This window comes from Poromitra crassiceps, assembly GCF_964638095.1.
Source record: "Poromitra crassiceps genome assembly, chromosome: 11".
NCBI lineage: Eukaryota > Metazoa > Chordata > Actinopteri > Beryciformes > Melamphaidae > Poromitra > Poromitra crassiceps.
Window position 1 is genome coordinate 42,916,130 of NC_139643.1, and position 19,147 is coordinate 42,935,276.

General features: G+C 43.1%; 2 protein-coding genes across 3 annotated transcripts in view; both read left to right on the forward strand.

Annotated features, from left to right (window-relative positions):
- Positions 1-7,253, forward strand: part of fam91a1 (family with sequence similarity 91 member A1) — a 34,240-nt gene extending 26,987 nt beyond the window's left edge. For both annotated transcript variants that reach the window (XM_083646459.1, XM_083646460.1), the window contains exons 19-24: positions 238-310; positions 752-898; positions 1,980-2,084; positions 2,560-2,683; positions 2,777-2,846; positions 4,859-7,253. In XM_083646459.1, coding sequence (XP_083502585.1) covers positions 238-310; positions 752-898; positions 1,980-2,084; positions 2,560-2,683; positions 2,777-2,846; positions 4,859-5,044 — 705 coding nt within the window. In that variant the 3' untranslated portion in view covers positions 5,045-7,253. The remainder of the gene's footprint in view (positions 1-237; positions 311-751; positions 899-1,979; positions 2,085-2,559; positions 2,684-2,776; positions 2,847-4,858) is intronic.
- Positions 7,254-12,506: 5,253 nt separating this feature from the next.
- lratd2a (LRAT domain containing 2a) lies at positions 12,507-14,579 on the forward strand. The gene has a single exon (XM_083646746.1). The coding sequence runs from the start codon at positions 12,883-12,885 to the stop codon at positions 13,711-13,713; it is 831 nt and encodes a 276-aa protein (XP_083502872.1). The 5' UTR covers positions 12,507-12,882; the 3' UTR covers positions 13,714-14,579.
- Positions 14,580-19,147: the final 4,568 nt, after the last annotated feature.

The window sequence follows — 19,147 nt, forward strand, 5'->3', positions numbered from 1 at the left end:
ACACAGATGGAGCGGTCTACCCCTCACTTGCGTAAATGCATCTGTTTGTTTCATTTTAGTTCCGAAGGCATTCCCTATCAACACATCAAAAAACACACACACACACACACACACACACACACGCACACACACACACACACACACACACACACACACACACACACACACACACACACACACAGACAACTTTAAGCCACATTTATTCCTGATAAAGTGTGTGTGCGTGTTTACCGTCAGGGTCATGGAATGCACGGCCACGGAGATACAGTTCACATCCCATTCCCCTTCAATGAGGAGGATCTGAAAGGAGGTGAGCTGTAAAATTAATTGGTAATTGATGTTCTAGCCTATAATATGCTATACTGAGTATTGAATCGAGAGAATTTTGAATCAGTCCTTTTATCGTGTATCCATCTCAGCAGTAACAACTTAATGTGAGTCTCATCCTTCATCCTCCTAATACTTTTACTTTCAGAATATTATATCCGCCAGTTAAATCCCTTATGAAACTGAAACATTACTTTTCAATAAGATAATCTACATAAAATCCTATTCATCCCTTTGTGCTTACATTCATCCCGTCTGGAGTGCAGGAGTGCACTTTTGGGACGGTCCAACTGGATCCCTTTTTGCCATACCAGATGCAACATTCCCAGCAGGATGTGTGCCACAGAGTAACTTTACCCCCCCGGTCCAGATGTGAGTTGAAGTGATGTGGTCCGTCCTCCTCTCTCTCTCCTTTCCCTTGCAGAGTTCTCTTACTCCAACATGTGTGTGCACAAGGCCCTGCGGGCGCTGAAGGAGCATGTGGATCTGGAGCACCAGTGCGGCTACGTCACCATGCTCAACCCCAACAACAGGCACCGCCGCAGGGCCAGCGACTCCACTGACTGCAGGGGTGGGGGCCATGGACACACACACACACACACACACACACACACACACACACACACACACTCACAGTTTAACCCGGTGTTTTAGTACTCGAGTATTTTCAGGACTCGACTTGGACTTGAGCACTGATGACTCAGAGCATTCATGCATTTCGGACTCGGGAGTTGACTCTGACTTTTTAATTGATGAAGACTGTTTTTTGTAATAGGCCCTAATAATTTGACATACGATATTGATAGCTATATTAATATTGTGACATTATTCAATTTTGTGCAAGAGCAGGCACGTGTGTTCCACCTACATGTGGATTTACGCTCACGTTCAGAAACTCCAGATTCGGACTCAGCCAGTAAGGGGGACTCGACTCGGACTCTTCTTTGGTGACTCGGGACTCGAACAATTTGGACTGGAGACTCTACTTGGACTCGAGATATAGCGACTTGACTGCAACATATGGGAAAAAACATAAAATAAAACAGACCTACGCTGTGTTTGAACTGATACCTTATTCCATCACACTCTGGAATAACTGGAATAAGTTATCAGAAGTTCATGTTTCTGACTGTGTGTGTGTGTGTGTGTGTGTGCATGTGGGCATTGAGTGACAAGACATATAGTTGAATTAGTAAGGATGTCCTTGCCTCTGATGGCCATTAGCACTGATAGTGCAAATCTGATAAGGATTGCTAGCAGTCCAGTTTAATTATGCTCTTTGTCTGTATAATCATGTCTCTTATTGTGAAAGCCCTTGCAAATCGAACTTTCTTAGCCCTTTCCTTGGGATTTTGTGATTAAATTGTGTTGATCTAATCGATCGCAGATTTTGTTGGACATGGATAGGTACGCACATAAAAGCATTTTAATGCAGTGCATAGTTTATTTTAATGGACAAAAGCTCGTGGTCTTTATTCAGCAATAACAAAACAAATCTACATATAATTAATTCAAAGCTTAGATGGAAGTTGTGCATATAACGGAGCTTCTTAATTGAAGGTCATTCAAGCCGTAATTTAGCCGTGATCAATTTCCCAGAATCAGGCCTTCGATGGCTTAATGCTGATTGAAAGTTGTTGTTTGTCTCCAAGGAGACACTCATCTCGGCGGCGGAGGCCTGGACACCAACGGCAGCACCGAGTCCTTTGAGCTGGTGACGGAAGAGAACAATGGAGAAGGCAAAGGAAAGACGGACAGTAGGTCTTTCTTTTTGGGGTTTATATATAGATTTTTTTACAATAATGTTTTGGGCATTTTTACCTTAATTAGATAGTTGAAAGTAGAGAAAGACCAGGAGAGCAGAAGGATGTGCAACAAAGGCTCTGGGCCGGATTCAATCCCAGGATGTTGCGGTCACACAATATGCACCCAGTAAGGTTTAGCAGTTCACTCAGTAACTGTAACTGGGCAATCTCTTGCTGGGCATTCTCATTTGGAATGACTGGAACAGTTTGTTATTGGAAATTACTTGTATTAAGCAAACAACTTTTTGAAAACCTACTTCCATGTCCTTGTTTGAAAAACATTTTTCTTTTCTTTTTTTTTTTCCCTGTGATAAGTGACTATTCTCTCCCTGGCTTTTTTGTGTGCCCCTCTTGATTTCATAACAATGTAATGCTGCATTTATCCCCCCACCCCTCCCTTCCCCTTCCTCCAACCCCTGTGCTCCAGCCCTGTCATCTGAAGAGGAGTGGGTCCCGTTGGAGCTGTGCTTCGGCATGCCCCTCTTCAGCTCCGAGCTCAACCGCAAAGTGTGTCGAAAGATCGCCTCGCACAAACTCTGCAGCAAAGAGAGGTGCAGCAGCACTCAGCGCTCCAGGAATATGAATTCACAATAGTTTCAAACGAGCGTTGAAGCACTGCTTGACCTCACTTTTGCTTGTTTCAGCCTCCAAGAGCTACTTCACTCCAGCCGAAGGCTATCGCTGAAGGTGCTGAGCTTCGTTCAGTCGTTCCAGGTAAGAGCGCTCTCACCATCTTCTGCCACTCCACAGACAACTTGCAGCAAGGAAAAGAGGCAACAAGGTCCAGTGAGAATATGACGGGTTAGAGATCAGAAAGGTTATCATTGTACAGCTTTAACCAAGGTTCAAGATAAGCATTAATCATTTATATCTGACTTTAACAGCACTGTTGTTCTAATGTAGCTCAGATACAACTAGCTCTAGTATGCAGGCTAGTTGAAAACCAGTTTGGTCACGGTTGAAGAAACAGCAAAGTCTCTTCTCCAGTGATGTCAGAACCTCATTCAAATTTCCAGTCAAACAGTGAGGCTGTGATGATGTGGAACACAGCGTACACCCTCGAGTGGCTTATGGCTTCGATAAACTGCTAATTGATAATTAATAAAAAAAAGAACAGACATACTCAGCAAATCTTTTATTCTGAATCAATATTAGTTAAATTATAATGATTAAATATTATTCTTGCACCAAGCAATACAGTGCGATCGATATTTAAATAATAGTTTTATGGTGACAGACTTGTATTTATCAGGTATTTTTCAACAACTTTGAACATGACTCATCAAATCAGAACTGAGCTCTAGAACTATCCATGTTTTTAAACCTCTCTGAAAATGGCCAAAATGATGTATGGGTATCTCAGAATGATGTATGATTATTTCCTGCAGGCCCAGCTCATAATTGGTTGCTGGGTGAGGGTATGCTGCCATTTCCAATTGTCAGGAATCAGTTGTTAGCTCACTTTGTGCTGTCAATCCAATAAGGCTTCAATAGGAAATGAAAGAGGAGAGTGCGTTGGATTTTTTTTTTCTTGTTGGAAAATCTTGATGTTTCTGTGGTGAATGAGGACGTCTTCAAGACCTGCGTGGAAGAAGAATTAATAATTTGGGAGGTGTATAGAGTACCACCAATTTAAACTGTAGCTCTAATGAAATACAGTTAGTTACATATTTTGTATTTTAAATACTGTATTTTAAATACATGTATTCTGTTACTCCCCAACCCTGTTAGCAGTAGTAGTTTAGATCAGTACATTGGTGGTGATGAGGCCCGTGTTAGACTGTATTTGGTCCTATCAGATTCTGTGACCCTCACCGGCCGGTGTACTTTTGATGATTTGATATTTGAAATGTACTCATACCATTTTCAGGAGAGGGGGTTTTCATTATGAAACAGGCAACATTTTACTAAAGCAACAATAAATAATTTTTTTATTTTATTTTAATAATTAATGGTTATTCTATCTATATTATTTATAATGTTGACCCAAAACCAGGTTAAGAACATATTTATCAGGCGTCTGGGTAGTACCACAGTAGATTCCCTGCCTAGCAACATGAGGATCACAGATTCGAGCCCCCATGTTACAGTACCTCCGGCTTGGTTGGGCATCCACACAGGCACAATTGGCCATGCCTGTGGTCGGGAGGCCGGATTAAGGGTATTTGTCCTGGTCGCTGCACTAGTGCCGCTGCGTCCTCTGGTCGGTCAGGGCAGCTGTTCGGCGGGGGGAGGGGAACTGGAGGGAATAGCGTGATCCTCCCACGTGCTACATCCTACCGGTGAAACCCCTCGCTGTCAGGTGAAAAGAAGTGGCTGGCGCCTGCACATGTATTGGAGGAAGCATTTGCTAGTCTACAACTCTCCCCAGATTGGGGGTGGAGCCACGGCCAAGACACCCTAACAGGTAATTGGCCAAGTACAATTGGGGAGAAAACGGGGGGAAATCCGAAATAAATAAATAAAAATGAAATAAAATAATCAAGAACATAATTGACCATGCTTGTAAACATAGGGCCTGTTTTTTTTAGCCTAACTATTAATAACTTTTTAGTTTTGAACAGCTCGCCTTCTACCTACATTATATGATATTATGATATGAGACCATTCTAGCTAGACCAGGCCTTTGCCTACACTTTTCATCCCCGAGAAAGTCATCCATGTTCCACGTGCCGCCGTCTGTTGCACCATGTGTTCTGAAGGTGACCTTTGCCCTGTGTTGGCAGGACGGCGGCCTGTCCGCTGACCCGGAGAGTGGCGTGTCGGGCCCTCTCAGCCAGCCGCCGGCCGAGTCCGGCGTGCCCCTGCCCGCTCTCAACCTCCTCTTCAAGGAGGGCCAGCTGAAGGAGTGGAGTGGGCGGACCCCTCCTTCTCTGGACTTGTCAGCGCTGCAGAAGGACCAGCCCACATAGGCCACGTGCGCCCCAAAACCCTCCACATTTGGCTGCGATGAAACGCCGCCATGCCATTGAAAAAGGACCACCTCCCAGCGAGGGAGCAGATTCTCACACACGCTCCAACCCCGCCTCTCCATGTCTGGTCACAAGGAAACGCCAACCTTCACAAGCCCCGCCCTCTTCCATCCATATCTCGTCGTGGGAAACTAAGCCCCGCCTATGAGGCATCGCCCTTCTGAGAGACTAGTCAACACTAGTACAGTACCGACCCCCAAGCTATTCCCCCATGTGATTGCTCGTGTTTGTAACAAGGCTGTGTTATCTGTTGGAGTGGTGCTGACATCACAGTATATAACCGTGATGCAGGTGCAGCATACATTAAGAAGACCCTATAATGGGACACTGGAAACAAAAAACACAGTTTACCACTGACAGGCGAAAGTCCTGTGCCCTTCAGTCAACGGGTGGCGGTGTTATCCTTGAGAGGAGAGAGAAACATGGTTAATATTATAGATGTTATAAAAATTATTCACAGAATAAATGACCTAAGTTTTGAATGGACATCATCAGGAATCATGTGACATTATGCATTTTAGGACCAAGTCTTTGGATTCACCTGGCCACATCTGGCCAATTAGTCCGATCCGATGCATGATACTGTTGCACAAGTTATGTCATAAAATTACCTTCCTCATGATTTGTTCTTGATATTGGAGGCATTATAATTTGCACTGTGTGGGATTCCTCCAAACCTGTAGATATCATGTGAAATGTTTTGTTTTGTTTTTACATTGGATCGGTTGGATCCCTACTAGTATTGCTCGCATGATTTCAGAGCTGTAGTTCACACTGTTTGCCACTAGGCAGTGTTTCATCTTGGAACTCAAATAGGTTTGAATCAGAATTTGACTGGATGTCAGAGGAACCTGCTGTTATTTATCCTTGTGTTTTTTGCAAAACATTTCTCTCTCACTATGAGAGAACACCAAAGACCAAATTTTCTTGTTTTGGTTTTTTCTTTTACCGGTATTGTGATTTGTCTCCAGAAACTTCTGTTTTACTGTACTTTATTTTTTATTTTGCTGCCTTAATAACACACACACACACACACACACACTTTTTCCCTAATATTCTTTGACACGATTTAGAGGTATTTTGAGTATATCTAATCAATGAAATCAACAAGATTGGTTCACAAGCGGTTAACCCTCACCCCTTTCCAAAAATATCTGACAAGATTAACCAAGTGCACCTAATGTGATCCCACAGAACAGTGGAGTCTGTGTGTTTGACCCAGGCCCGTTGCCACTGCTGCCTGCCAAGATCCATCCCTGGCTCCACTCCAGCTAGTGTGCAGTGCACTCTTGGCCAGTGCATCGCACTCTCCATGGGATTCTGTTTACAACCGTGTTTTAAAAAATAGGGTAGTAGGCACCTTTTGTTTAAATCCACTACCACGGACCCATGGGATAGATTATGCTAATGTTTCGCCCCCGCGTCAGATGTGATGGCCCCCAAAAAAAAGTGTCTGATGTCTGTCATGAATTTTCAGTGTGGCTCCGAGTACTTTTTATCGCATTTAGAGTGGTAACTCATTTCGTTGAGTTTTCGTTCTTTCTTTAATGTTGAAGGGATTTGCCTTCTGCAGTTTTTTGACCGACTTGTAGTTGTTGTTTCTAATAACATTCTTATTATAGGATGATGGTGATCTAGAGAAAAAAAAAAGAAGAGACTTAACATGAGGTCCCGTTGAAGCATGATGACTGTGTAGAGACCATTGTGTGTATGTTGTGTGTGCGTGTGTATTGTACACCTCACTTGTACACCTCACTCAGTCCCACCGTGTGTTTTCGTGCACACCTACCTTTCACAATAAGAGCCCCCACCACGATCTTCCAGAAGCTTATCTAGTCGGTCCCACTGCAGTACTCGGTCATCCCAGAGTCCCTCCCCTTCCATCCACCAGTGTTTAAAATAAAATAAAATAAAAAATGCTAGTTTTATATGTCAGCCTACATTTTAGGAAATCTTTGTTGTAGCTTGTTTATTGGGACTGTGAATATTATTGACCGAATAATAATAATGATATGATGCTCTTGTAATTAACTGGGTTAACAAAAAAGAAAAAGTGACATTCCTCCCCAACATCATGCCCTTCCCCCATCCCCACCTATCTCCCCTTGCTCCAGAGATATGTGTTATTATTGCAAATTAATATGTAAAAAGTATATGAAAATATAAATAAATAATGGAATAAGAAAATAACATCTTTTTCCTCCTTTAAATTATCTGCAGTGTCGTCTTTCGTTAAACATTAGCAGTCTGGACACAGCACATTTTTCTTTATTTTTTCCACATTTTAGAATACGCTAATAGAAAAGACATTACAACTATGAAATGACACAAATGGAATTGTGCAGTGACCAGAGCAGTTTTTAACAAATCAAAACTAGCCACTCTTTCTGCTGATGGAAATGCAAAGACTTTACAAAGAAATCCATACATAGGTGTCTACTATTTATATTTGTCTAAAAGCAAACTTCAACCATTTAGGCGTAAGCCTTTAGATAAAAATGACTTTAAAATCATGAGAAATTCATCAAAACTTTTCCTCTTAGTGTCTGTATCAATGAGTTGCAGGTTTTGCAACACTTGGACTTGACCACCACCGTGTCACAGAGACTGATGAGACTGATTCCAACCCCCCATCGGCTTTGAACCGTAGCCAATCACATTACATGATATTAGGCTGTACTCTGTTGATGTTTTCCAAGCCAGGTGGAACAGATGGCGTGCAAGACGCGGCGCGCCGGATGCTCTGTCCATCTGCCTCAAGTATACACCCGTTCACTTCGCCTCATAGATTTAGACGAGCGCTTTCAAAAATAAAGACACAACAAGCACCATCTCTGATGCACACACACACACACACACACACCGATCTGAAGCTTTTGAAATCGATGAACAACTCAGATATATCCTGGGTGAAGATTAAGGTGGTGGCCTGTGACTGTGCTCTCCCCAGGCTGTGCCCCCACCAGGCTGGTGCTGGCAGCCCTGCCTAATTGACTACGTCTCCCAGGTCTCCTTGCTCCAGTAATTTCCCAGCACCACAAATTACAGTCGGTCACCAGGGGGCACCAGGGGCGTAAACTGGGTCACACCACCGGAGGATACAGTAACAAGCTCCAATAAGTCAAATGGGCCCCTAATAGTTTGTCTTATGTCCTCCTTATCCTCCACTGTATTATGTTTGACTTCACCACATGCATTGTTGCCACTAGCTAATACTGCAAGCATGGGCGTTGTAGTGGGGGGGAGGGGTGTCATGTCTCATGCATGTGTCCCATGCATGAGACACATGGATCAAGAGAGGAAGGGGGCCCATGGAGACTCTAGTCACCTTATGTAGCCCCGCCCACTTGACCCAGTTGTGTTATGACTTCCTGTTCAAAACACCGTCTGTTTTACCTGCTCACTAGTACTGTACTGTCACAGGAAGTGTGTGAACACAATAGGAAGTAACTGGCTGACCCCTGTGTTGGAACATAAGGTGTATAGGGCCCAGGATGTTGTGCTACACCCCTGTGGCTACATGACCTGAGGTTGGAATGGGATGAAAGAAAGCTTTAGGTTGTGGCTGTACTGTACAGCCTGAGCCAATGGTGATGAAACGTCAGTTGAAGGTGACTGGGGAAGGATAGTGCCTTCTCTTACGCACGACACCGCGCCGCCATATTGCTGCCGCTTAGATATCTGCGTTTGCCATCTTTACCTCATTTAAAGTCTGCAAACTGTGGAAGTTATGAGTAGTTCCAGGTGCGAAATGAATCACACTGCGTCTTGTTATCTGGTCAGTACATGATGGCTTGTAGTTTATCTCCCTCCTGGTGTCATCCGTTATAGCTGTACACTTTTTGAATCAGACTTCCTCCGAAGGAAACTTCTGTTACGGGGACTCTCAGTAATGCCAAACTGAACCCAATAATTTCTAATTCTAAACAGAAATTCAACTCTGTTTCAGAAGCCATCTTGACTGGTACAGTTGGAGCCGCAGAAAAATAACAGATTTGAACCCTGTGACCCAGATTGAATCTTTCCATTCGAGACTACTGTAAACAGGTGGCTTCCCACCTGCGACCGTCATATTGGTAGGCAGAGAATCTACCGCTACGCTACACGGACGCCCTAAACATCACATTTTCTGATCCTGTAGCTCTAACCAAGCCGGTCTCTTTATTCACTTCATCGTCTTAGGGAGCTTTGCCAAAATCGAAAGTGGACTCCTTCCTAATGTGTCTCTCTCTTTCCACTGTGGCACCTGAAGCTGTCTGTTGAAACCAGACTATACAGAAGGAGCGGTAAGAAGGAGAGTTTCTATTGAGACACATCCTCAGTCATATCTAATGCATCTATGACTTCTGGAGGGAGACTTTGCAGTTGGTTTGTAACCTATTTATACAGTCTATGGTTGTAACCGTCTCTCACAGTGGTACTCAACCTTGCCCGACTCAGGAGCCACATTGACAAAAACAGACTTTTGCAACAGCCACAAGTCTCACGAGTCTCGCCAGCTCTTCAGCGCTGCTCTGACTTGGGTGTTTTGTCTCGTGAAGGCACTGCATATGGGACCTTTTGAATTGTGAAATGACGTTAACACAAAGCAGATGCATTTTCCCAAACTGGACACAAAGAAAAACTTGAACCCTCTTTAAATGTTCATATTTGAGTTTCTTATGTTCTTGAGCCATTTTAGGTTCGTGCTAAGCTAGTGTTCCCAGTGTGACGGAGTTTGCACTTGTCTTAAAGCGCGTGACCTGAGATAAATTGGGATTGGTTGTTCAGACGATTGAGGGGTTGGGGCATAACAGAGTGATCGGACATGAGAATGAAATGTTGATGAATTCGGCTGACATTTCTTTTTGTAAGTAGGACTTAAAAGAGACACAACTGCCCTAAAAGGAGCCACGGGTTGAGTATCACTGTGTGGGTGCCAGGCCCAAAATGGAGGTCAGGGTCAAGCTGCTCCATGTTAACAAAGTACACCTGTCTTATTCACACAGTCATGTTTTCTGCAGCCTGTCAAATGTCACCACCCCATAGCTATATTCTCATCTCCCCTCATCACACTGCTCTCTCTCTCTGTCCAGTCTCTCACTCACAGCCACACACTTTCAGGACAGGTGTCTCTCTCTCTCTGTCCAGTCTCTCACTCACAGCCACAGACTTTCAGGACAGGTGTCTCTCTCTCTCTCTCTCTGTCCAGTCCCTCACTCACAGCCACACACTTTCAGGACAGGTGTTTTCACGGAGAGGCGCTGCATGCTGCAGTGTGCCATCTTTGGGGCATATTGTGCACATTCTCGTTCTCGTTAACTGTGAGGAAATAGCCCATGACTCAGAGCGAGTCTAGGCAGGCCAGAAGCAACTACAAAAGTAATGGAGACATCCAGAGAGCGAGCAAACGACTGTGCGGGTGGTGCTGCCGTTCACCTAAAAGATAGACAGGTGGTCAAAACAGTAAAAATATTCATGCAGATGTTATCTACTGTCATCCAGTAGAATTGTCTCCAATCAACAACTTACAATAGCCCCTGGATGGAACCCCCCTCTCCACTCGTTTTTTATGCTTTCTGCTTGCAAAGTGAAAATCCACGGTGCATCAAAGAAAGAAACTGTCATCAATTATCCTCTACTTAATATCAGTTTTTAAGAAATTGAGAGATTTTGTGGCCACACAAAGTAATTTCCCTTACAAAAAAGAACTATTCGAAATTATTCCTAATCCTACAAGGTTTGAGAAGGGTACTAGAAAGATTACATAAAAACGACAAGTCCCTTGAATATTATAGGAATATTATAGTAATACCATATTAGGATATAACATTGTAAAATAATATATGGTCGCTATAAACTTGCTATTGACTACTAGAGCAATAGAAATATTGTTTGGAATATTGCAGGCTTTTTTCGTGATGGTAATTATATATTTACTAGGCATCTCGCATCACTGGCGCCGGAACAAGGGGGACATGGGGACATTTTGTCCCCCTTAAAATTTGGTCCCCCTAAAAATTTTTTTTTTTTTTTTTTTTAATCTGAGGGGGCAACTGCCCCCGATGCTTAGAGCCCACTTTACACTGTTTACAAAGCCTGTGATGCTTGTTAAAGCCCTGATCGTTGTGGGATTATTCCACCTGAGACAGACAGACCCAGGGATCAAGTTACAGAGAGCCCACTTTACACTGTTTACACAGCCTGTGACACTTGTTAAAGCCGTGATCATTGTGGGATTATTACACCTGAGAGACAGACAGACCTGGACTCTGTACTGCACTCACTGTCATTGGCTGCTGCTATAATCATATACGGTTATTGTTATTTTATTTTTGTGTTGAGATGACAAGTTTTGCACTGTGTTTCAAAGTGATAATAATAATAATAATAATAATAATAAGTTCAGTGTTTCTGCCTGTGTTGCTGTCTGTTGTAGTGTAATTATAAAATGACCTAAAGGGAAAGCAGGTCACCAAGTGAGTGAGAAAAGGAAAAACACTGAATAATTACATTACTACAGTATAATCCTAATGTTAATTTAAAATGAGATATTCATCTAAATATGGCTAAAAATCATCCAAACGTCCATAAAAACGTAATTTTTTTCTGTCGGCGCCCTAATGGGCCGTCAAAAAAAAAAAAAAAAAAAAAAATGGTGTCCCCCTTATTGCAAGCTCGTTCCGGCGCCACTGTCTCGCATACTACGCGCACCAGATTCCTAGGCTCGCCCGCTGGGCTCACTAGCTCTGCCGCTACACCGTCGAGCTGGCCCTGCAGCTCGCATACGCAGCTTGACCGCTGTGCGGGCTCAAGTGCTCTTATGACATCACTGATGATCACTGATGATGTCACAACTTTGCATCACTGATGACATCACAATTGCTCTTATGACATCATTGATGATGTCACAACTTTGCATCTTATGACATCATCAGTGATTTATCACATCACTGATGACATCATCAGTGGGACTTTATCATCAGTGATATCATGATGCCTCCTTGTTTTTGTGTGTGTGTGTGTGTGTGTGTGTGTGTGTGTGTGTGTGTGTGTGTGTGTAGTGGGACAAAAATTGAAACAGAGAAACATTGCCCACATGCTCCCTTATCCTATATAGATATGTATACCTAATAGCCTATATTCTTAGCTTCCACAGTGAAAAGCCAAGGTGCCTCAAATGAAGAAACTATCTAAAATTGGCAATAAATGCTTGCTATAATTGCTGATAAATAGCAGAACATTTATTTCAGGGACATACATATTCGGCAGCGTGTGTGTGAGACTGTGGAGCATGCAGGTATTAGGGGCGGTCGTGAAAATAGCGCGCACTTCCGCTTTAAAAGCAGATCGTACTGTCGCCGTGGCAATGCCAAGTCTCCAAACCAAACACACACACGCACTCAGCTCGGATCATGTGTGCAGTGCGGAAGCTATCTACGGGACTGCGTTATCTATCGTGGCTCCTGTGCGACGAGGATTTGGATTGTAATTCTCTGTTTGTGTGACAGACAGCCCGCGGGTGGAACTTTACGCAGGGAGGGAAGCGGCAGGTGAGTCGCTGGGAGCACTTGTTGATAGATCACCAACCGCCTGCCTTCGCGCGCACAGCTTGGAGATATCCCTATGCGTAATTTGGATAAACATAAACCCCCTTTCCGCTCCGCCGGGCGCAGGAAGTTTTGACCTCTCTTGTTATGTAGGTTTGTGCGCCGCTGGTGATGTTTGGCGACTGGTAACAGCTCAGCATCAGATCGCGACAGGCGGCGGACTGCTACCGGGGAGCGGCGGCGGACGGCATGGGAAACCAGGTGGACAAGTTGACTCATTTAAGTTATGCAGAAGTTCCAACGGTGGACCCGAACGGCGTGGACACCGAGGAAGGCCCGCGGATCGGCGTCTCCTACATCTTCTCCAACGACGACGACGAGCAGGAGGATGGCAGCGCCGCCGGCGGCAGCGCCAAGGACCTGGGCCAGGAAGAGAAACAGTACGACACGGGCGACGAGGTGCAGTGCGCCGTCTACAACAGAGACGAGTGCATTTACGAGAAGAGCGCCAAGTGCGCCGAGCTGGAGGTGTACTCCCCGGAGAACCTGCTGAACAAATGCAAAGCGGGCGACTTGGTGGAGTTCGTGGCCACCGGCCAGTACCCGCACTGGGCCGTGTACGTGGGGGACTTCCAGGTGGTGCACCTGCACCGGGCCGAGGTGAAGAACAGCTTCCTGACAGACGCCAGTCAGGGCAGGAGGTGTCGGATTGTGAACGAGCTGTACCGGTACAAGCCTCTGGCACCGGGCGTGACCGTGCAGAACGCAATGGAGCAGGTCGGCCTGAAGGACCGTGGGCTGAGCTGGAGGAACTCGGAGTGCTTCGCCGCCTGGTGCCGGTTCGGCAAGCGAGAGTTCAAAATGGGCGGAGAGATACGGATAGGCAAACAGCCCTACAGGCTGAAAATATTCTTGTCCGAGAAACAGTCCCATGTGCTGGAGTTTCAGAGTCTGGAGGACATGATCATGGAGAGGAGGAGGAACGACCATCTGGGCAGGACAGCCGTGCTGCGGGAGCTAGCCAATCATTTCAACAACAGTGTGCAGGAGGAGATTCAATGTGACCCGGGCGCTGAGTGATGTGCCGTCTGGTGTGACTCGTTCCCTTCACAATCACTTCGCCATTGCTTTGCAAGTAGAGTAGCTGTTACCAAACATAGCTACATTTTATATCCTGCTTTGATCTATAGCAAACTTTACTTGCTCCCTTTTGTTTAAATATTTAATTGGAGCACATGTGTTCTAATTTACACCATGGACATTAATTATGCCTTTAGGTCCACATGTTTTTAAAACAGGTCTAGCCTACATGAATGCCTTAAAGCCACAATCCTCAATATTCCCTGGTGCATAATGGCCTTATAGCAATTATGAATTCAATCACCTAAAATGAATTGAATTGATTCAATTAAATGATACGCCCACATCAGCCCCTCCCCTCCCCAAGAGAATGTTTATAATTGCCTTACAAGTTTGTACCACTGTCTTAAACTGTTATACACCCATGAGTACATGTTGGCTGTGTATTCATAACATGTCATGTTATGTCCTGTTACTTGATCCATGTGTGGTTCCAACACTTCATCCGTCAGTTTACCAGGACAGCAAAGTGTCAGAGCTGAATACAAGAAGGATTCTGCCTTGAAGGCTAATTCTACACCAGCATCTTTGAAAAACGTTTTGTGTGCATTAAGTTGATCAAAATGGGTATTTATTGTACCAAAAGTTCATGTCAAGTAAACCATGACTGCCTGTCACATTTGGAGTCTTGTTGTGTGTCCCATTCTGTATGAATAGTGTTGCATTATTCACATATAAGATTCATCCTCAGATTTAGGCTAGTCCTGTTATTTTCATGTTCTTAGTTTGCTGCTGGATTCATGCAGGGGATTTTTATTTTTTATTTTTTTTCTCTTTAAGCAGATGCCAGAAAGAATTCCCAATCTGTTTTTGTTGTGTATACCGGCAGACACATTTACAGAAACTATGTATGGTATGTTCCTCAAATAGCCACAGCTACCGTAATACAGGGTAACAACTGACATATTTCATAGTTATTGGACAAATCACTTTATATCTATTTCAATACAAATTAGGATCATCTGAAATGTCAAATGACTGTATTAATTGATTGAAAGTCATACAAAGAAACAAATCAGCTTTACAATCTAGTTTTGAGATGCTCTCAGGCTGAGTACCTGCCATCCTGAATGTTGTTTTTCTTGCTTGCTTGCTTTTGCTATGTGAAATGCTCTAATTGCTTTCAAGACAGGCAACATTTATGCATTACATTAGTTCTCCATTTCCCTGTTGACAAGGAGTAATTATTGGTCTAGTACTCAAAGCCAATCTGGATTTTTGATTGCTTAAAACGAGGGGTAGAAAATGTGCTTTTTGTACATTTTTCATCCCATCAGAAGTCTCATTTACAAGCTTATTTTGCGGCATTGTATGTTGTAAGAGAGTGTGGACAATGCCATGGGTACAAAGATACATTTCTGCCATGCCTACCTAGCATCAGAGCCCAACACATGTAACATCTGACCAAACTTCTAAGATTATGAAAATAAATTAGATAGATTTACAATGGAGACCCAGTCGTTCACTTTGAACACTTTTAATGCAGGTATAATATTGGCACAAATGTAGCTACATGTAGCATTCATTGGCTTAGACTCTCATTTACAAGAGTGTAAATGATGCCTGCACTCCACCTATACTACATTAGATTTGTTTTGCACACATTGATTTGTTTATGTGTTGATATCGCCACATTGCTTATTATCTCATAAATAGCCTAACAGACTGCTGGATCGCTTTCATATTCCTTGCACTTGCTTATAGGTAATGTAATCAAATTAGGACATTGGAAAACTTCCATAGGGTCTTGGCAAGCTCAGTCAACCATATGTGATTGTATTTGACAATTTGTGTATTGAACTAGGAGCTAATTGTGCATATACTAAGTTACAACTGCTTCTCTAGGAGTTTGTCAGAATCTGAACTTTAAGGATGGATAAAGGATTGACTTGGTGTGGGTGTAATGCATGTATAGGGCAGCCCGCTGGCTGGCTCAGTGGCCAGCAGCACTGTGGCCTCACAGAGAGAGAGGAGGAGCCCCGGGTCGGTTCCTGACTCTTTCTGCGTGGTTTTCCTCCCACTTTCGGATCGGAGACTCTTTAAATGAATTGCAGTGCGAGTGATTGTCTGTGTGTGTTCGCCCTGTGATGGACCGGTGACCTGCCTCCCTGCATGCCTTCTGCCCAATGTATGCTGAGATAGACTCCCCTCCCTCCCTCCCTCCCCTGCTCACCTCTCACATGTATCTGTGGGCAGCATTATGGCACTTTAGAAAGGCTTGAACATGATGTTCAGACCCTCAGAATCGTATTGTATTTTTTTAAGCATATTATATGTTTTTATACACAGCAGCTCACTTGTAGAGTTAATGGAGAGTAGGGATGCAGCATTATCTCTCAGGCCACTCCTCTTGATGTGATTTGAAAGCATGGAGCATACTAGACCCAACCCAATTATAATCAACTGTCAGCGCTTGCCTACAGGTATCTGGCCTGCTGCATGCGTTTTTTTTCTCTCCATAGGATGTGAGTGAATTGATGAGATTAGCTGCGATAAATTAGAATTCACAGTGCATACAGTCCCACTGTGACTCAATGGAACGATATCAAACGGATCAAAGTGTAGGGTTTGCTTACATATCAGTGGTACATACTGTAGTCGATGAGGAATATAAGACACCATTCTGTGGGCCTACAGTAACGTCCTATATCCTGTCTTCACACAGCGTACTGTAAATGCAGATAAGCAGATGTTAGCACATGCAGCAAAAAAGCAAAAGTTAAGAGCCTGATTGGGGAACTTGAGGTGATCTTGTCTTCCTCTCACTCCGACCAGATGATTGTAATTTTAGCTTCTGAAAAGGGAAATGCTTAATTTTCCAATCTGTAATGCAAACTAGTACTAACTAGGGATGGGCATTTCTAGCAAAAACACTATTCGAATATTCGCTGGCCAAATTCGAATTCGAATTCGAATTTCGAAAATAAAAATAAAAATGTAAAAAAAATTAAAAATGTTTTTTTTTTTTTTTTTTTTTTTTTTTTACATTTTTTTTTTTTTACATTGACATTTTCGAAAATAAAAAACAGTTTTGACAATCATGAGTGGTTCATTAAATATTTAGTAGGCTCAGGTCTGAGTGCCAAAGGGGTGCCAAAGTCACCCCCTCTCCCTCTTCATGGGATTTCATCCGCCATTCATTTTTCCATAAACCTTGCTTAAAATGCTTATAAAAATTGTTTTACTTGCTCAAACCAAGCGATTTGACTATACTTAGAATCAGGGGAGACAATGCAACATTTCACTCAAAAAAAAAAAAAAAAAAAAAAAAAAAAATCGAATTTCGAATTTCGAATTTCAATAATAAAAGTCGACCTTGATAATAACAACGATTATTCGAAAATTCGAACTTCGATGCCCATCCCTAGTACTAACAGACTGGCACTCCATCAGAGACAAAAAATGCTATAAGATTAATTGATTGATTGATTGATTGATTGATTGATTGATTGATTGATTGATTTTATTTTGTATCCCCCCCACCCATTCAACAAAGCTCTCAACACAAGGACTAAGAAACAGCTAAATCTTAGGTCTATTTTTAACCCAAGGGTGTTTTCTGTGTATGTTATGTTCAACATTGGAGCAAACCTGTCTGGGCAGAGGAGGAGGACCCAAGTGCAAACACACAGAGTTCAGGCTGAGGAGAAACCTTGACTTGTAGTTGAGGTGGAAATACAGCTGACAACAGGTCATTTGAAAGGCAAACCTTCTATTGAGCAGCGCTGTTGAGTTGCAGCAGAACAGGCTATTTGTGGTGCACTTTGAAAGGGCCAGACGTTTAAAGAATCAATTTGTAAGTGTATTATCAGCTTTATTTTCTGCATTCAAACGTACTTCCTGGAACTATTTCCCCCGCACACACTATAGGCAGCTACACGAGTCACGTGACGATCAAGCATTTTGGACTTCAGTTGGTGCCACTCTCTCTTTAAATCACTCCTGCACTTTGCGTTCTGCAAGAGGAACATTTCCAAATGGCAATTTTCTTTTGTTTGTACATGGAAAATGGCCATCTCTGGCATAAAATTAATATAAATTGTATAGCGAATTAATTAATTTATATCTCTTAATGATTGGGGAACATATGCTACAGTATTAGTGCCAAAGCATAGTAAAATAACTTCATTTATTTTGATTGTTTATTTATTTTTATTTATTGATCTTTTTTTTCTTACCATGGCAAAGTGAATCTGGTATATTGTCATAACCCTAAATTAATACTGCCCAATATATGGCCAGACTGGCTCTAAAAAATAATGAGACAATAGAGAATTCAATGTGTTGAATGCCTGTAGCATCTGGAAAGACAAATTATTTTCAAGCCACAGGACTGAGCAACATGTCCACAAACACACACGCACGTCGCACACACACACACGCACACACACACACGTACCAAAGCAAACAACAGCGAGGTAATTTAAAGAGCCTCAATCTTCTGCTGCTCATTCTCCCCTAATAGGTAATCAAAAGTGAATTAGCTCATTAAAAAAAGTCTAAAGTAAATGCTCACTCTCAAACCCTTTGTGACAAAGTTGCGCGTGTTTTAGGATTCAAGCCCCTACTCTCCATGGCAGGAGGACCTCTCTGGGCAAACAGAGAGGATGCTGGGAAAGGCTTGGCTTGATTACACCTGCCATGCTGGGAGTAATGGCCACCCACAGCGGCTACACAGCCTCTCTTTGTGTGTGGTGGAGGTAGAAGAGGCATGGCAGGCGCTTTCCAGGCTGATTAGAGCTGTGGTGTCCTTGTTGCGCTGGAGACTGGGCGCGTTAAGCAAACAGATTTGAGAGGAAAAAGCAGTGAACAGCTTGCCGTTAGCCGGAGCACCGCTGGATTACAACTTTAGTTGCATCAAATTGCAATCATTATTCATCACTCACGCGGTGAAGTTGTGAGGCGGAGGGGGTCTAGCATGGAAGGGGCTCAAATTTTAATATTTTTGTAGTGATGTTCCCTGCATCTTGAAAGCATGAAATTTAGAATGTGTATTTTATTGTTGTCCTTTCTTTTCCGATAAGTTCGGCACAAGAGGTAATTATGCAACATTGTCATTTTTACATCAATATCCCTGATACAACTTCTTTGTCTGTGCTTATGTCCCAATCAACCACTTTTAGTGCTACAATATATTGTCTCTAGGACTCAAGATTGGGACTTAGTCTTAAGGCCCCGTTCAGACTGGCACTGGCAGGCCAAATCCGATTTGTGAACTTTAAATGACCTATAATGATTCTATCCAGATTGGTTTTATGAGTCTGAACAGCACCAAATCTGATTTGTGTCACTTGTCCCAAACCACATATGGAGGTAGTTTAAAATGCGATTGTGATTGTTTGGATGGCGAGAGATGATGGTCATTTCTCGTGCT

What these genes read in the sequence shown, in the direction of transcription:
- lratd2a (XM_083646746.1), top strand. Translation starts at nt 12,883, where the DNA reads ATGGGAAACCAGGTGGACAAGTTGACTCATTTAAGTTATGCAGAAGTT.